The 18,834-nt window shown below is 44.7% G+C and overlaps 1 protein-coding gene across 2 annotated transcripts in view; it reads left to right on the top strand.

The window, feature by feature from the left end:
- LOC141113180 (inactive phospholipase C-like protein 2) overlaps positions 1-18,834 on the top strand; it is a 355,506-nt gene that overhangs the window by 304,769 nt on the left and 31,903 nt on the right. For both annotated transcript variants that reach the window (XM_073606112.1, XM_073606113.1), the window contains exon 5: positions 15,272-15,381. In XM_073606112.1, coding sequence (XP_073462213.1) covers positions 15,272-15,381 — 110 coding nt within the window. The remainder of the gene's footprint in view (positions 1-15,271; positions 15,382-18,834) is intronic.

Below are 18,834 nucleotides of genomic sequence, written 5' to 3'. Positions count from 1 at the left end.
TGTTATTTATTAATGATCTTTACTATGTTTGATAATGGTCGTAGATGGAGGGATAATAGCAGCAATAATGGGCAACCCAAGTGATATTACATTATGCATGACCCTAAATAGTCTGCTGTGTCTAATGCCCCGTACACACGGTCGGACTTTGTTCGGACATGCCGACAACAAAATCCTAGGATTTTTTCCGACGGATGTTGGCTCAAACTTGTTTTGCGTACACACGGTCGCACAAAGTTGTCGGAATTTCCGATCGCCAACCACGCGGTCACGTACACCACGTACGACGAGACTAGAAAAGGTCGGTTCAGAACCAAGCGCGGCACCCTTTGGGCTCCTTTTGATAATCTCGTGTTAGTAAAAGTTTGGTGAGAGACGATTCGCGCTTTTTCAGACTCGTGGCTTTCAGCTCGTTTTCTGCCGTTCAGTTTGTGCTTGTGGGTTTGTATCTGCTCTTCAGTGCGTGCAGCAAGTTCCGTGTGACTTTAATTAGTCATTGTATTCTTGTTCGTTCGTTACTGTTTTTCAGGTCGCTCTTCACAGGCCTTGCTGTTCTTCAGTGCGTTCTGTTACTTCGTTCTGAGCAGCCAACCGTTTTCTAGCCATGTTGCGTATGCGTACTCCTTGTAGAGTTCGTGCTGTGCGGGGGCTTGGTGTTGGGGTCCTGACCTTGACACAAGTCCAGTCCATGAACAAGGTGGGGAGGAGTTCATGGACCAAGAATTGGTTGCTTCAGCGTGACCAGTTCTCTCATATGCCTTTGCTCCGTGAGATCCGTGAGAATAATCCTGAGGATTTCAGGAACTTTCTCAGGATGACGGACCCCGAGTTTCACCGTCTGTTGGCTTCGCTGACCCCTTATATTAGCAGGCAGGATACGTGCATGAGGTAAGCCATCACTCTGGAGCAGAGGTTGGTCGCTACCCTGCGGTATTTGGCGACAGAGAGAAGCCTGCAGGACTTGAAGTTCTCGACAGGCATCTCCCCCCAGGCTCTGGGGATCATTATCCCAGAGACCTGTTCTGCCATCATCCAGGTCCTACAGAAGGAGTATATGAAGGTAAGATTTATCCTTTAATATCACATTTTATTGTATTGAATGTTTGCTAATATATTGTATTTCTTTCCTCATTCCCTAATTACCATGATTGTAATATGCTGTGAATGTCCCCTTTGTCCTCATGCATGCAGGATTTTTATGTAATTATCATTTTAGGTCCTTCATACATATTTGCCCTTCAATAACCTCCCCAGCATGGTGTCTCTTGGCCCTATATTCACCTCATGTAGTCACTTAACAATGTATTTTATCAGCTCCATAGTAGTGCTTTACCCCAAACACCCCCTAAAATGTTTTGAAATGTTATTTTTTCTTGAAATTCAGGCAGAGTGCCAGAGGCTTTTTTTTTGTGGTGTCCCCAAATAATTTTTAGTAACCCTCCCTCCCCCAACTGCTAACTCAGCTGATCCCAATTCTCTATCTATCCTCAATCCTCTATCTGCTGACTTTGCAAAACCCATACAAACTATACCCATCTCTTTTGTGGTCAGATTTATGGATGAATTCCCCAAAGCATTTAGTGCAAGGGCCTGCCTGTATACTTTCAAATGGTACTGTTTAAAGTTTTTGTATTCTATTATTATCTTGATAGGTAATAGCAGAATGTCCAAATGTCCTCAAATGTGTACAATGTGTATTTATATCTTGGTATTATGACACTTCTTACCTGTCTTGTGGGCTGCCAATAGTGTAACTAAGGAGGGGCTGTTCCTAGTAATACCCATTATTTAGGCATTCATCTCTCAATGAAGTGAAGAGGGTTACCTGTCCAAGATTTCCACACACCCCATAATGTTAGAAATGGCCCATGAGAGGGGGGGAGGGGGAATATGATAGGTGTACCTTATACTTTGGCGTTGTTAAATTCCCCTTGATAAATGCTATCTGGAGGTTGACCCATAATGTTTGTGCCTAATCTGCTTGCCATGTTTCTGAGCAAAAATAGTAATGTTTTATTTTTCTCCCTCAACAGTTTCCTTCCACGTCACAGGAATGGCAGACTGTGGCCTCCCACTTTGCCCAGCGGTGGGACTTTCCTAACTGCGGAGGGGCAATTGATGGGAAACACGTCCACATCGTCCCACCACCCAACTCGGGGTCGTACTATTTCAACTATAAGGGGTTCAATAGTATAGTGATGTTGGCGGTGGTGTCGGCTAATTACGACTTCTTGTATGTGGATGTGGGGAAGAATGGCCGGATGTCCGATGGTGGAGTCATCACCCAGATGGAGTTCTACAGGCGTCTCCAGAATGGCAGCTTGGACTTGCCAGCTCCAGAGGACAATGTGGAAGGACTCCCATTCGTGTTCGTTGCTGATGAAGCGTTTGCGCTGGGGGACCACCTGATGCGGCCATTCCCGATGAGGACCCTCACCCCGGAACAGAGGGTTTTTAATTACCGGCTGGCCAGAGCCCGAAGAGTGGTGGAGAACACATTTGGAATCCTGGCCAGCCGGTTCCGCCTATTTATGACACCCATCCATATGGCGGAGTATAAACTGAACCATATTATACTGGCATGCTGTATTCTCCATAACTTTTTAAGGAAACATTCGGCCAACTATGCTGGTTCAGTTGGGCCTGAGGCCGGAATGATACATGAAACCACACTGACGGCGCTTGAAAGCGGTCATCCTGGCTTGCCCTCCCTGAGTGCCCGTGATGTCCGGTTACGCTACCTGGAGTTCTTTGCGGGTAGGGGGGCTATCAATATGCCAGCAAATCTGTGAAGCCTTTTTATAATAAAAAAAAAAGAAAATCTTTGTGGACATTTACTGCTTGTGTTTGTTTTAGCTGACCCTGACAGAAATGTGTTGAGTCCAGAAAATGTCGTGATTGTGTAACCTTATTATACAAAGCACTGTTGGCTGTTATTTACTAAATGCAAAAACACATTTCACTACAAGTGCAGTTGCAACTGCACTGCAACTGCACTTGTAGTGCCAAGAGGATTTGCCCTTAGTAAATAACCCCCATTTTCTCTGAAAACACCAATGACATCACCCCAAAAGTGTTGTAGCGTTGAGACAATAATCCACACATTCTTGCTTAACAAACTTTTTTTATACCTGCACAATCACATGTGCATTTACCAAAGGTTTTTCAAACAAACCAACATGTTTGTTGTATAACAATTTTTGGGGTAGCATTATCAAAAATAGAAATGTCCATTTTAGATAAAACAGGCATGTGTAAAACCAACAAGAAAGACACAAATCTTGAACTTACAAATGTCACATTTTGTAGAACTTGAAGGCAATATCAGACATGAGTATTTAGGAACTGTGTTTGATATTGCGTTCAGATGGGGTGAAGTCACCCCAGGAAAAGCCAAATTTGGAAGATGCACAGCAATTTACCAATTTCAACATGTGCGACCTGCCATCGCGGGGGATCAAGGGACGTGTTTTGGGGGAGCAAGCCCTTCCTCACCTCTACTTTATTATTGAGGAAGGGGTTGCACCCCCAAAACGCGTCCATTGATCTCCCGTGATGGCAGATAGCACATGTTGACACACTGTGTGCATCCTCCAAATTTGGCTTTGTGAAAAATCACAAAAACAGTTTGCACATTGTAGCACACAAAAGAAGAAAGTGATTTGGAGGGGTTTTAAACTCGCCCCAAAACATCAATGATGTTTTTATTTTTTGGAATAACATCATTGATGTTTTTCTTGATGTTTTCCAATTGTAAATTACACCCCATGATCTCCCCGATCAGGATCTGGGCACTTTCGGATGTGAAAGGATCTCGATCCACAACATCACGATCACCTAAAAAGAGAGAAACCAAACAAAAACAGGTATCAAAAATATGCCGGCATCCATCTCTTACCTGAGCCTGTGGTCGCAGACACTCACCTGTTGTGGTGACTAGTTCCACCATGTCTTCCTCCTCCTGCTCTTCTTGGGTTGGGGGGATTTCCCCTTCTTCCAGAGGGGGGGGGGGCTCTGGTCTCCTCGGATGAGGGGTGTCCTCCGAGTCTTTTATCCCCTATGTCAAACAAAATGGTATAATTAGCACACAGATATTTGATGGCAGAACTAGAAATAGGAAACATTGCTTGGAAGTGAGGTACAATTGTCAATTTTAGCAGCGTTCCAAAATGTAGCATTTTCAGTGTCCTTTGTCAAGCTTCAATACTTTACGTGTTTGGTACAAGCTTCACAGATGTAGCCCCCCCCCCCCCCCCTTAGTATACACTGGAGCACCTGTGTGGGTCCCCTAATAAAAATGGTGTTCTGGGGTCCCACACTAGTGCTCCAGCGTCCAGATGTGTAAACAGCTGCTGAGTGTCCTCTCCTTACACAGAATCTAGTTTGCATTTCATTCTAGTAACAAAGCCATCTACACAACCCAATTTTTTTAAGACAAGTATAGGGCGTAAAAATGGTGGCCAAATGCATATGGCCTAAACAATGGTATTTTTGAGTCGGAAAGAAAAATGTTTGATACGAACGAATAATGTGCCCATGAACATGAAAGTTGCCATTTTAAACTGTACAACAGTTCCTAAAAGCACATGGAGAAGCACGAACGTAATAAACATAAAGAATAGGAACACAGCACAACTACTTACTTTTTTGCAGCACTCTCCGGATCTTTCTGTACTGCTCATGTTCTCGTAATTTGAGGTCCGACCACCGGTTCCTGAGCTGATCTTTCGATCGTCGTACCCCGAAATTCCGGTGCAGACTCCTGACCACTTTCGCCATGATCTTGGCCTTTCTGACATTGGGGTTGGGGTAAGGTCCATACTTCCCGTCATAGTCTGCCTTCTTCAGGATGTCCACCATCTCCAACATCTCCCAAAGGACATATTTGAGTCCTTAAATCTCCTTCTGGATCAGGACGTGTCCGGATCCGGCCTTTCCTCCTCCTCCTCGTCGTTGCTACAATTAGCACGATCCTGCTGTGTATCCGCCATGTGCTCTTCCCCCACTGCGCCGAACGAAAAGGGGCGGGGAATAGACTAGAAAGAACGTCAGGGGCGGGCGGAGTTACACGCATGCGCAGTGTGTATAAAGCGTAACACGCGTGCGTCTTACGTACGATCTGTGAACAGAGGAAGGAGCATCGGTGGCGCCGATCGTGATAACGAAGGTAGGATCTAAACTTGGGCCTATACTGCTTCGAAATGGAAGCCTATATTGTAACAAGATTAGGGGAGTTTGGCCTGACATTAGGGTTTGTCTTGTGTTGTGTCTTGCAGAGAATATGGATGGCTTCAACGACCACAATTTCCTCCCCCTGTTCATTGACAAATACAGGGAGCTGCCCTGTCTGTGGCAAGTGAGACACCCCCACTATAACCATAAACAAAAGAGGCAGGCAGCGCTGGAGAAACTGCTGGAGTTGGTGAAGCCAGTGGTCCCCACAGCAACCATCCCCTATTTAAAAGCCAAAATTGGTGGCCTGAGGAGCACTTATCTGAGGGAGCGCAAGAAGGTCACAGATTCTCAGAGATCCGGAGCTGCAGCAGATGACGTTTATGTCCCCAGGCTGTGGTACTATGAGAGACTGCGATTTCTGTCAGACCACACTGAAGTCAGGGAATCCCTCTCTACTCTTCCTTCCACTCTTCCTTCCACCCCAGCTGAGGCTTCCTATGTCCAACCTGGGCCTTCCAGCCAGGAAGAAGTGGAGGAGCCCAGCTGGAGTCAGGTATAGCATTCTTCTACAGATTTCTGGGCAATAAAGAAATTATGTTTACTATAGATGTTATTATTAATCACTAATTGCTGATTGAAAAAAGTGTTTTACATATCAATAGACAGTAGTGGGCACCCAAATTTGGGACAAGAATGAAAACTGCTGGGCTCAGAAGGATAGTCTGTTATATTTGTTAACATTCAATTTGCAACAGTCAGGAGGTGAAAAGTGTGTGTGATTGATGACTAAAAAACTAAAACTATGTCCCTTTTTCATACACAGGAAGACCTCAGCCAGGAGGAGGCTGTGGAATGTGGCAGTCAGGAGGAGGCGGGGATTAGTGGCAGCAAGGAGGAGGCGGGGCTAAGTGTCAGCCAAGACAAGCCTGGGACCAGTCGCAGCCTGACTGAATCTCAGGTTCCTCCCCTCCGCCTTCCATACAAAAGAGCCAGGAAGACGACTCCGAGTCCCGTGCAGGATTCTGCGTTCAGGCTGATTCAGGAGGCTTCGGCGTCCCTATGAGCCTTACCCACTCCTGAAGAGGCCTTTGCCTGCATGGCTGCCACCAAACTGCAGGGCATGCAGGAGGGTCAACGCAGGCTCTGTGAGGACCTTCTGTATAAAGTCCTACGTAAGGGGGTGAATGGGGAACTAACACCCAAGACCGACGTGTTTGAGTTGGACCATGCTCCTCCTCCTCCTCCTCCTGCTGCCACAACTCCACCACCAGAGCCACCGCGTGGAAGGAAGCGTGGAAGGAAGACCTGAGAGTGATGACCCTGGGTTCAGTCTGGTCTGACAAAAGATGCAGTCTCTCATATGACCACAGCCTGGGGACACAGATGTCATCTGCTGCTTTCCGGATCTCTGGGACTTCTGGACCAGACTGCCCTCCCTTAGATAAGGACTCCTCAGGCCACCAATTTTGCTTTGAAATAGTTGATGTGTGCCCTGGGGGTCCAAGGCTTCACCCACTTCTGCTGTTTCTCCAGCGTTTCCTCCCTCTTTATTTACTTGTAAGCCCTTAATAAAATTTTTTGTGGGAAATTATACTCTCCTATGTGTGTTTTCAGCCAAAAAGGACAGTTTGGTGACGATTCAGGTACATTTCTAACATAAAATGTGAAATTAACAAGGGACAACAACACCAAACAATCTCCTACAGATTAAATAGAACAATATATCAATGGTGTTGTGGGAACTTGTCACAAAAAACACACACAAACATTTTCGGGAGTACAAATCAAAATCCCCCCCAAAAAATAACACCATTCAAAAAAATACAAACACAAAACAAGAATCTACATTAAAGCCAAAAAAAAAATAAATAAAATACAAAAAAAATATGTTGTCAGATGTGAGAAATCAAAATATATTGAGGGAATACCGATAAATAGTAACGAAATAAGTTTGTGAGAAGTCTGTGTGAATATGAGCAGCAAAACTACTATATTCTTGTCACATTATAAAGAAGAAGAGATTGCGCTGTATTAAACCATTTTTAACATTGCAGCGTGACGAAATTGCAGTATCCATTGCGAACGCTAAGTTTACCAGAACGAGCTGTTCCGTGTCGGAATTTCTTCTGAGCATGCGTGGCACTTTGTGTGTCGGAACAGGCCACAAACGGTCGGAATTGACGTGATCGGATTTTGTTGTCGGAAAATTTTATCTCCTGCTCTCCAACTTTGTGTGTCGGAAAATCCGATGGAAAAATGTCCGATAGAGGCCACACACGGTCGGAATTTCCGACAACACGCTCCGATCGGACATTTTCCATCGGAAAATCCGACCGTGTGTACGGGGCATAACAGTTATATAGTTAAAACATAGTCGGAGATTTACTAAAACTGGTGCAACAAAATCGAGTGCAGCTATGCATAGTAACCAATCAGCTTCTAGGTTTTATTGGCTAAGCTTAATTGAACAAGCTAAATAATATGTAAAAAAATGAACAATATTATCACTAAATATATCCTCTAATCTTATAGTACCTTTAAAAAAAATAAAAAATATGGGCGTATATATATCAAAATACAATAAATGATATTCAATCACATATACGAGCAAAAAAGATTTTTAGCATTAAAATTAAAAAAAAAAATACAGATATAAATATATAAAAAATTTAAACATCCACTTGTGTAGTCCCAAAATAAATAACAGCAGTAATAATAATCCTCTTCGTATTGCATCACCATGTGTACTTATTTATATCATACAGCATGAGGTTCCCTTCACCAGATGTGCCCTCACCTGGAATATATGACCACTGGTATGGTCTAACTGCACCTCTGATTCACACAAGGGGATCCTCTTTAATTTCCAAACAGCTTGAATATGAAGGTTATACCAACTTCCTCCTTAAATACTCCCCCACTAAGCCAAAGCATTATAGAAAAATAACACTATACATAGTGCTTTATATATATATATTTTTTTATAACACTTTGGTTTAAAAACACCCACTCAATATCAGCATGTCATTTATAAAAATCTCCAGCAGGAACAATATACAATGCACAGTGTTCATTTTACATGCTATCCTCGTTTCTCAGTGCGTTATGAGATCAGCAAGCCCCTCCCCTATGTGTTTTGCCACAGGGTCACGTGTCTTCCTCAGACGAGGATAGCATGGTAAAACGAACACTATGGATTGTATATTGTTCCTGCTGGAGATTCTTATAAATTGCCACATTCCCCTGAGGAAGCCATGCTTGAGTGAATGTAAATTGCAGCAAAAGGATAGGTTTAGTCTGCTTTGTCTTCAACACAAACTGCACCCACATTGCACCACTGAAGTGTAGGGTATTATATTGACCTGAATTTGATGTGTATTTCAAACGCATGTCAAACACAGAAAAACAATACCTATGTGTACAAGCCATGAAGCTAGAAAGCAATATCCCTTGCTCTTTGAAATACATTTTAATTTCCTCACTTTTCACCTTATAGGTTTACATATAATAAGTCTAGCAAGGCTGTCCAGTATTCACTGTGGCTCTTGTCTGGACACTATTGTCTTCTAGGCTTGCCCATTCTGTCTTTTGGCGTTTCTACACTTCCTCCTTATTCCCGAGACAGACATTATTAGCCACGTTGTGAGGTTACCCTCCTCTGAATGTTTCCTTCCTGGTGCTTATTGCCATTTCTCATGGAAGGTATGTTAAAAGAACATATAGTTTTCTTGCTGAAATTAATCTTTCCTGGTTATACAACTTCCACCTTTTGACAAGGGTCTGCCTGATGGCAGTTTGCCATTCAATCCTATACTGAAATGATACAAAATTCACATTAAACTAAACCTTAAAGGGGTTGTAAAGGTAAAAATTTTTTCACCTTAATGCATTCTATGCATTAAGGTGAAAAAACTTTTGACAGTACCGCCGCCCCCAGCCCCCCCGTTTTACTTACCTGACGCCTCGAATCTTCGCTCCTCGTCCTCGTCAGCTTCATTGCAGCTCAGCCTGGTCGCTGATTGGCTGCAGTGGATGGATTGAAAGCAGCGCAGCCATTGGCTCGCACTGCTGTCAATCACATCCGATGACGCGGCGCGCCGGGGGGCGGGGCCGAGTGATACAGCGAGCGGCTATAGCCGCCGGCTGTATCACGGGAGCGCGCCCGCAAGCACTCACCACCGTGCGAGGGAGCTCGCATGAAGGTGGTAAATGCTTGCGGGGAGGAGCTGAAACAGCCGCCGAGGGACCCCAGAAGACCAGGTTCGGGGCCACTCTGTGCAGAACGAGCTGCACAGTGAAGGTAAGTATAACATGTTTGTTATTTTAAAAAAAAAAAAAAAACAACTTTACAACCCCTTTAAACATTTTAGGCCCCCATGCCTTTAATAAAAAGTACAGTGGATAATCCAATTTTGCATGACAGAGCATGTTTGCTTTAAGCTGTGATGGATGTAAACTTCCTTAAAATGGTACTATAGTCACCTTCGCTCCAACAATGTAGAGTCGTCAGCACCTTTGTCTTCACCCAGTCCTCCTCTGGGCTGTGAATCTTCAGCCATCTTGATTGGCTGTGCCAGAGAGAGGTACACACTACATGTAGAGCTCACTGTCTATTGTAAAGATCATTGCAAGCAGACAGATAGGATTATATTATTACAGAAGAAACCTAGCATGTCTCTTCTGAAATAAAAATGTCTGCCTGTTTGCAAATGTTTTATTTCTAGGTAAAGTCACCTTTAACATATTTATCTTATACTAGTTCTGGAACTCTGTCTATCCAGTGAGTACATATTGTGGAACTAGTATGAAGCATGCGAGTCAGGGAATTACTGTTTCCATCAAATCCCAAGCATTCTCTAGTACAGGGGTCGTCAACCCCCAAGCCTCAATATCAGAGGTGCGGTGGGGCACAGAGAGATGACATCATCTCTCACCGCCTGCCCTGCATCACCGCTCTCCTGCTTTCATTCGTAACCCACCACTGCACTGCCTCTGTGCTAAATGGACCAGTGCTGCCACCAATGCAGTGGTGGCAGGCAGCGTGGCAAGTAACATTCCGCATCTGGTGACGGGCAACGTGGCAAGTGATATTCCACATCTGGTGACAGGCAGCGTGGCAGGTGACGTGGCAAGTGACAATCCACATCTTGTGGCAGGCAGCATGGCAAGTAACATTCCGCATCTGGTGACAGGCAGCGTGGCAGGTGACGTGGCAAGTGACAATCCACATCTTGTGGCAAGTGACATTCCGCATCTGGTGACAGGCCACGTGACAAGTGGTGTGGCAAGTGACAATCCACATCTTGTGGCAGGCAGCATGTCAAGTGTCACAATCTGCATCTGGTGACAGGCAACGTGGCAGGTGAGGTGGCAAGTGACATTCCGCATCTGGTGGCAGGTGACAGTGGCACGTGACACACTCAGGGCTCCCACTGATTCTGCATTATGGTGAGTTTAACTATTTAAAGTGGTTGGGGACCACTGGTCTAGTAGATGTGCTTATAGCTGACCCATCTACTAAAATAAACCATAACCTGTATCACCAGTCTTGCTGCATATACTGATAGGTTGTAATAAAAATTGGGAGTTACCTTACCTGTAAGAACTGCTCTTCTGAGATGCTTTTGGTCACATGACCAGATGCTGGAGTACAATTCGTACAAAAAGGCTTGGGGGAGTAACATTCTGACAGATGCTGCCAATGAATCTCCAGGTTGTGTCCAAAGGTATTAGAACACTCAAGGAATATATTAGGCACTCTAGTTATGCAAGGCTGCATTAATTGACTAGCTATACACATTGAATATGACAGCTTGCATGGAGCAACTGCATTTTATTAAACTAGATTTGTTTTAAAATTGCACTCAATGAGATTGTCTATAGATCACAAAATACCTGTGAACGACACAAACACCAAAAATCCTGCAGAGCCGGGACTGGCATGCATACCTCATAGCTTTCTACAACTCTCCATCCCTGGCCAACTGCTGGATGTCATTGATGAGGCATTATTACAGTTACCATCTCCTTTCCAAAGTGTGTGACAGGGCAAGGTGTGGTTGCTATTATATACCATTAGCCTGGCTAGTAATTAAATCTGAACTCAAGATAAACTGATAATTACTCAGAGGAAATAACAGAGCTCTATTATCTATTTGTACACAGCTCTACCTCACCATACAACCCTGTCTGGAAGAAGAGGGGACTTGCTTTTTCTCTGCTGCAGTTTAGTAATACTCAGACAGTATATGCTCAGTGACAGTATGTGCCTGGGGGACTGGAAGCCGGTGATCTGGCCCAAGTGCCTTTAAGTTGTAGCAATAATCCATTGATGCAATAAACCTAGATACTTGGTATCATCCATTGTAATGATTCTTTATTGGCTACATTGCAGGGTAAAGCAACAACATACCGAAGCATTTAGGCCTAAGCCTTGCTCATCGCGTTAGCATGTGACTGCTGTACCCTGCCATGTATTCAATAAAGAATCATTACAATGGATGATACCAGGTAGCTGGCTTTATTGCATCAATGTGATTGGGCATTTAAAACCCAACACTGGGCAAAAAAAAGATCCCTTGCCGTAGGGCTGTGCTTGCACTGCAAAAGTTAATTGCTCATTTATGTCTAGGGAACAAGAAGAGGAAATCTACTTCTCCAATCCTCCTCCCCTTCCTGCAGCTTCTGCACCCCCATGTTGTAGCAGTCTAGGATCCTGACCTCATCAAAGCAGAGAGGGGTCCATAGCCCTGCTCTGGATGTGAGGAACAGTCCATTGCCAGATTGTGGTAGAGCACTGCAAGTCGGGGGAGCGGGAACAGGTAAGTAAAACTGTTTTTTATCTCTCCTGGACAATATGAACGATTAACCCTTGAAGTGTGGGTGTAGCTCCATTGCAAGGGGTCATTTTTGTCTGCCAGGGGTTGAAGCAGCACATTCATATGTTCATCTTACTCTGCTCTCTCCTTCTGTAATCATGCTTGTTGCACTGCAGCTTATAACTGATTCTGCTGTTTCTCACTCTTCCTGTCTGAGCTTTTCTATAGATGAGATTGCAAGAGGTCAATACCAAGTCAAATTCAGGTACTTGCACAGCTTGTATTAAAAATAAGTTTAAAGTGATTCAAAGCTCAAGAGTTTCTTTGTTTTTTTACCTGCTCTGTGGAATTGCGAGGGGCAGCCCTGATCCTCCTCTTCTCAGGTTCCCTGCCAGAACTCCTGGTTCCTCCTGTTCTTGATGTGCCACCATAGGAAGCTGCTTTCTATGGCGGCACACCTGCAGGCTCAATCCTGAGCCACACTGCCTGCATCCATAGGCACAGACAGGCTTGTCCCCACCCCCAATCCCTCGTCTCAGGATTTAACTGACAGCAGTGGGAGCCACTGGCTCCTGCTGCCTCATAAAAGCCTGTGGGACCAGGAAGTGAGAGGAGAGAGCTGCTGCAGAAGGGCTCAGCACTGGATTGAGTGAGGACTGAGGTAAGTTTAGGAAAAATACTACTTTGTATTAATGGATCCTGAGGAAGTAGACTAAGTCCAGGAAACACGTCAAGCCTTAAAGACCATTACGTGTGAAGAAGATGCATCATGTTGTCATTATTGACTTTTATGGTTATGGTATCGTGAAAAAAAATGTATGTAATACTATAATATTTTGGAGGAATTAACAAAATATATGTCTTTTAGAATAGAACAAATGTGCCTCAAATGTCCCATTTGTGCCACTTTTTATTTTTTGAATGCAATAGACTTTATATAGGGATGTAGCGCTACATTTTTGCCAAAATATTTATGAGGTGGGGCAATACATTTACCGCAATATTTTTTTTACCTTAAAGTTATATTAAAGGAAAAGTACAGCCAAAGCTAGCCCTATGGATTACAGGGGTGCAGATAGTTTTGCACTCTTGTGACCCATTTTTATCAGACAGCGGGCTGACGTCACTGAGCCAGGCTTGGGAAAGATTGTGACCATATGGTCGGGATTTGCCCACAAAGCTGGACCGTCACTCGGCCTGAGTTGGCCACACCCGTACCCACCACGGCTCAGCACTCCGGTGAGTGTTTGGGGGGGGGGGGTGTTGGCAGAGCAAGGAGCCGGTGACTGACAGACACAAGCTCTCTACTCAGGGAGCTCTGAGAAATGAGTTATCTGCGGTGTTTGATCGCTCGGTTCTCAGTGTTAGAGCCGGTGGGGACAGATGCAGCATTGGACCAATAGGTAAGTATGATTTAGGGAAAAAAAATTAAATCCCATATGTCTCTTTTAAAGTGTTTTTTTTTTTTTTTTTTTTTTTTTTTTTTAAATAACAAACATGTTATACTTACCTGCTCTGTGCAGTGGTTTTGCACAGAGCAGCTGGATCCTCATCTTCTTGGGTCCCCCGCTGGCTCTCCTGGCCCCTCCCTCCTGCCAAGTGCCCCCACAGCAAGCAGCTTGCTGTGGGGGCACCCAAGCAGGCTCTTTCTGGAGCCACGGCTCTACGTGTCCATTCACACAGAGAGCCACGGCTCGGCCCCACCCTTTCCTCTCCTGATTGGCTCACTGGCTCCCACTGCCCCTTCAGCCAATGAGGAGGGAGAGTCCCTGCAGAGCCGAGGATCTTGTGCACATTGTTGGATTGAGATGAGGCTCAGGTAAGTATCAGAGAGCTGCACACAGAAGGTTTTGTACCTTTATGCAGGTAAAAAACCTTGAGCCTTTAGAACCACTTTAATGCAGAGAATGCGTTAAGGTATGAAATATTTAGGCTGTCGAACAACTTTAAAGCCTAATACACATGGGTCGAATGTTGGGCAACATCGGCCAGTTAAATAGAAACTGGCCATAATTCGGCCCATGTATACTGCAGCCGGTCCTACAGAAGTCGCCGTTAGGCCGGCTTCTTTCAAAGGGGCATGACTGAAAAAGGTCTGCCGATTGGCTTCCGATGACTAAAGTGTTCTGGCGGGGGCGCCATCCCCTTGTCAGAACACAAGAGCACAGCAGGGGAGATCGCTTTACTGAGATCACATAGTACGTACAGCAGGCACCCCTGCTTTAAAGCGATTGTATACCTTTTTTTTTAACTTTTACCTACAGGTAAGCCTATAATAAGGCTTACCTGTAGGTAAAAAAAATATCTCCTAAACCTGTACGGTTTAGGAGATATTACCCTCGTAATGAGCCGCTGACTGCAGCGGCGCATGCGCACAGGGGATTCTCGGCTGAAAGCCCGGCAGCCGCCGGACTTTGCCGGAAAAAAAGTCTCCCGCGTGCATGCACGGGAGTGACGACATTGCGGCTCCGGCCACTCACAGCGCCGGAGCCGCGATACCCGGAAGGCACGCCAAGGGGTAATGTCAGCTCCCGCGGTGTGGACCGGGTGAGATGTCGGCGCCTCGTTCTAAGGTAAGTATCTCATAATGAGCTAGTATGCGGTGCATACTAGCTCATTATGCCTTTTCCTTTACAGGTGTAGGGAAAAAAAAAAAGACAGCGGGTTTACTACCGCTTTAAGGGTTGCTTTCCTTGTTCAGAAGATGTGACTTTTCAAAAGTAAATCATCTGTTGAAGATCCTGCAAGCCAGCCACTGTTTGTCCTGCCTGTAAGCAGCCAAAAATGCACCCAAAGGATTAACCTGCTGCAAAGTTTAGATTGACACCTAATAATGTGGCTCCTTTTATAAGGTGCACGGGGCATGTCATAGATCAAACCAAGCAATCTATTAAACCACACAGCAAAATTTTGGAAGTTTTGCTGCTGCATCATTCATGGAACAGGGGTTCTCACCGGCTTTCCAGCAGGCAGCAGGGTTCAATAAACGGGGATCAGAGAACTGATGGTCAAGGGTTTACTTCTAGGACCTGAATAACAGTCACACAATGGTGTAGATCTTCTGTATCGTTGTTGCCAGGCATGAGCTTTCCTACAGTGCAGTGTCATTTGCCAGGTCTTCACCAAGAATCAAGGGGCAAGTTTGGAGGTTTTATTTCTTGAAGGATGCTTATCCTGTCTCAAGTCTTAAATAAAAAATTAACTGAGAGTTTCTTTAATTTTCTTTTTATAAAATACATATAGAGAACATATTGTAAACTTCTATTCTTGTTCTTTAGGGATGGGTTTTCATGAAGACCTCCATCGGATTGGTGCCAAAGAAGGTCTTAAGGGTAGAAAGCTTCAGAAAGCCATGGAAAGCTTTGCCTGGAACATTACTGTGCTAAAGGTATGTACAGACGCGCCTGTCTTCCACTGTGTGGATGTCTTCTGCCATCTACTGATTAAATATGAAAGTGCAATCAAGCTTTTGACTTGTCTGTTTCAATCCACTAAAGTGCATTTTCAGTGTGTACATATTTTAAGTGAAGATTGTAATATTTACCTTGTCATGTTTAATGGAACTTTCAACATTTTACAATGGTTTACTCTTCCAGAGAACATTTCAAGCTTTTTTATCTACTTGCCGACCAGCTGCTGCAGTCTTACTGCAGCAGGTTGGCACGGCTGCGCGAATCGCCGTCATTGTGCGTCGGCTTTTAAAACTGATATGGCAGGCAATGTCTGGCGGGCATCCGCGATCGCTCCTGACCGAGCCAGAACAGGGATCTGTGTGTGTAAACACACAAATCACGCTTCTGTCAGGGGAGTAGAGACAGATCATGTTTTCCTACTCAGTAGCAGTGTTAATTTTGGTAGCAAATTTCGATTTAGTTTTAGTCTTAGGTCTAAAATGGCATTTTAGTTTTAGTCCCATTTTAGTCTTCTGCAATTGTTTTAGTTTTAGTCGTATTTAGTCGACTAAATCTCCAGTACATTTTAGTCGACTAAAATGTCCTACGTTTTAGTCGACTAAAATCTCCAGTATATTTTAGTCATCTAAAATCTAATGGGTGTAATTCAATTGTAATGCTTTAGTTAACAATTCTCTACAATTTGCAAACTCATTATATACTGCTGGAGTGAAAAATCATATATGTTATTTATTATTACATTGAGGTATGAACATGCACTACAGACCAGTGTTCATTTTGAAGTCAAATTTCAATTTAGTTTTAGTCTTATGCCCCGTACACACGGTCGGATTTTCCGATGGACATTGTCCGATCGGAGCGTGTTGTCGGAAATTCCGACCGTGTGTGGGCTCCATCGGACATTTTCCATCGGATTTTCCGACATACAAAGTTGGACAGCAGGAGATAAAATTTTCCGACAACAAAATCCGATCGCGTCAATTCCGACCGTGTGTGGCCTGTTCCGACACACAAAGTGCCACGCATGCTCAGAAGAAATTCCGACACGGGACAGCTCGTTCTGGTAAACTTAGCGTTCGCAATGGATACAGCACTTTCGTCACGCTGCAATGTTAAAAATGGTTTAATACAGCGCACTCTCTTCTTCTTTATAATGTGACAAGAATTAAGTCGTTTTGATGCTCATATTCACACACACTTCTCACAAACTTCTTTCGTTACTATTTATCGGGATTCCCTCAATATATTTTGCTTTCTCACATCTGACAACATATTTTTTTTTTTTTGTTGTTACTTTAATGTAGAATCTTTTTTTGTGTTTCTCTTTTTTAATTTTTTTTTTTGGTGATTTTGATTTGTACTCCCGAAAATGTTTGTGTGTTTTTTGTGACAAGTTCCCACAACACCATTGATATGTTGTTCTATTTAATCTGTAGGAGATTGTTTGGTGTTGTTGTCCCTTGTTAATTTCACATTTTATGTTAGAAATGTACCTGAATCGTCACCAACAAACTGTCCTTTTTGGATGAAAACACACACAGGAGAGTAGAATTTATCTAAAAATATTTTATTAAGGGGTCACAACTATAAACAAAGAGGGAGGCAATGCTGGAGAAACTGCAGAAGTGGGTGAAGCCTTGGACCCCCAGGGCAGACATCAATTATTTAAAAGCAAAATTGGTGGCCTGAGGAGTCCATATCTAAGGGAGGGCAGTCTGGTCCAGAAGTCCCAGAGATCCGGAAAGCAGCAGATGACATCTGTGTCCCCAGGCTGTGGTCATACGAGAGACTGCAGCTTTTGTCAGACCAGACTGAACCCAGGCCATCACTCTTTGGTCTTCCTTCCACGCTTCCTTCCAGCCTTTGGCTGTGGTGGTGGAGTTGTGGCACCAGGAGGAGGTGGAGGATCGTCGATCTCAATGACATCCGTCTTGTGTGTCAGTTCCCCACTCAACCCCCTTACGTAGGACTTTATAAATCAGGTCCTCAGAGATCTTGCGTTGGCCCTCCTGCATGCCCTGCAATTTGGTGGCAGCCATGCAGGCAAAGGCCTCTTCAGGACTGGGGAAGGCTCTGAGGGACGTCGAAGCCTCCTGGATCAGCCTGTATGCTGAATCCTGCACAGGACTGGGAGTGGCCTTCCTGGCCCTTTTGTATGGCAGGTGGAGGGGAGGAACCTGAGACTCAGTCAGGCTGCGACTTGTCCCAGGCTTCTCTTGGCTGACACTTAGCCCCGCCTCCTCCTGGCTGACACTAATCCCCGCCTCCTCCTGGCTGACACTAATCCCCGCCTCCTCCTGGCTGCCACATTCCACAGCCTCCTCCTGGCTGAGGTCTTCCTGTGTATGAAAAAGGGACATAGTTTGAGTTTTTTATTCATCAATCACACACAATTTTCACCTCCTGACTGCTGCAAATTCAATGTTAACAAATATAACAGACTATCATTCTGAGCCCAGCATTTTGCATTCTTGTCCCAATTTTGGGTGCCTACTACTGTCTATTGATATGTAAAACACTTTTTTTAATCAGCAATTAGTGATCAATAATAACATCTAGTAAACATAATTTCTTTATTGCCCAGAAATCTGTAGAAGAATGCTATACCTGACTCCAGCTGGGCTCCTCCACTTCTTCCTGGCTGGAAGGCCCAGGTTGGACATCGGAAGCCTCAGCTGGGGTGGAAGGAAGGGTGGAAGGAAGAGTGGAGAGGGATTCCCTGACTTCAGTGTGGTCTGACAGAAATCGCAGTCTCTCATAGTACCACAGTCTGGGGACATAAACGTCATCTGCTGCAGCTCCGGACCTCTGGGAATCCGTGACCTTCTTGCGCTCCCTAAGATAAGTGCTCCTCAGGCCACCAATTTTAGCTTTTAAATAAGGGATGGTTGCTGTGGGGACCACCGGCTTCACCAACTCCAGCAGTTTCTCCAGCGCTGCCTGCCTCTTCTGTTTGTGATTATAGTGGGGGTGTCTCACCTGCCACAGACAGGGCAGCTCCCTGTACTTGTCAATGAACAGGGGCAGGAAATTGTGGTCGTTGAACCCATCCATTTTCTCTGCAAGACACAACACAAGACAAACCCTAATGTCAGGCCAAACTCCCCTAATCTTGTTACAATATAGGCTTCAATTTTGAAGCAGTATAGGCCCAAGTTTAGATCCTACCTTCGTTAGCACGATCGGCGTCTCCGATGCTCCTTCCTCCGCTCACAGATCGTACGTAAGACGCGCGCGTTATGATTTATACACACTACGCATGCGTATAACTCCGCCCGCCCCTGACGTTCTTTCTATTCTATTCCCCGCCCCTTTTCGTTCGGCGCAGTGGAGGAAGAGCACATGGCGGATAGACAGCAGGATCGTGCTAATTACAGCAACGAGGAGGAGGAGGAGGAGGAAAGGCCGGAGCCTGAAACGTCCCAATC

The sequence above is a fragment of the Aquarana catesbeiana genome, linkage group LG12 (genome assembly GCF_042186555.1).
Source record: "Aquarana catesbeiana isolate 2022-GZ linkage group LG12, ASM4218655v1, whole genome shotgun sequence".
NCBI classification, from domain to species: domain Eukaryota; kingdom Metazoa; phylum Chordata; class Amphibia; order Anura; family Ranidae; genus Aquarana; species Aquarana catesbeiana.
This window is presented reverse-complemented; position numbering and strand designations above follow the sequence as displayed.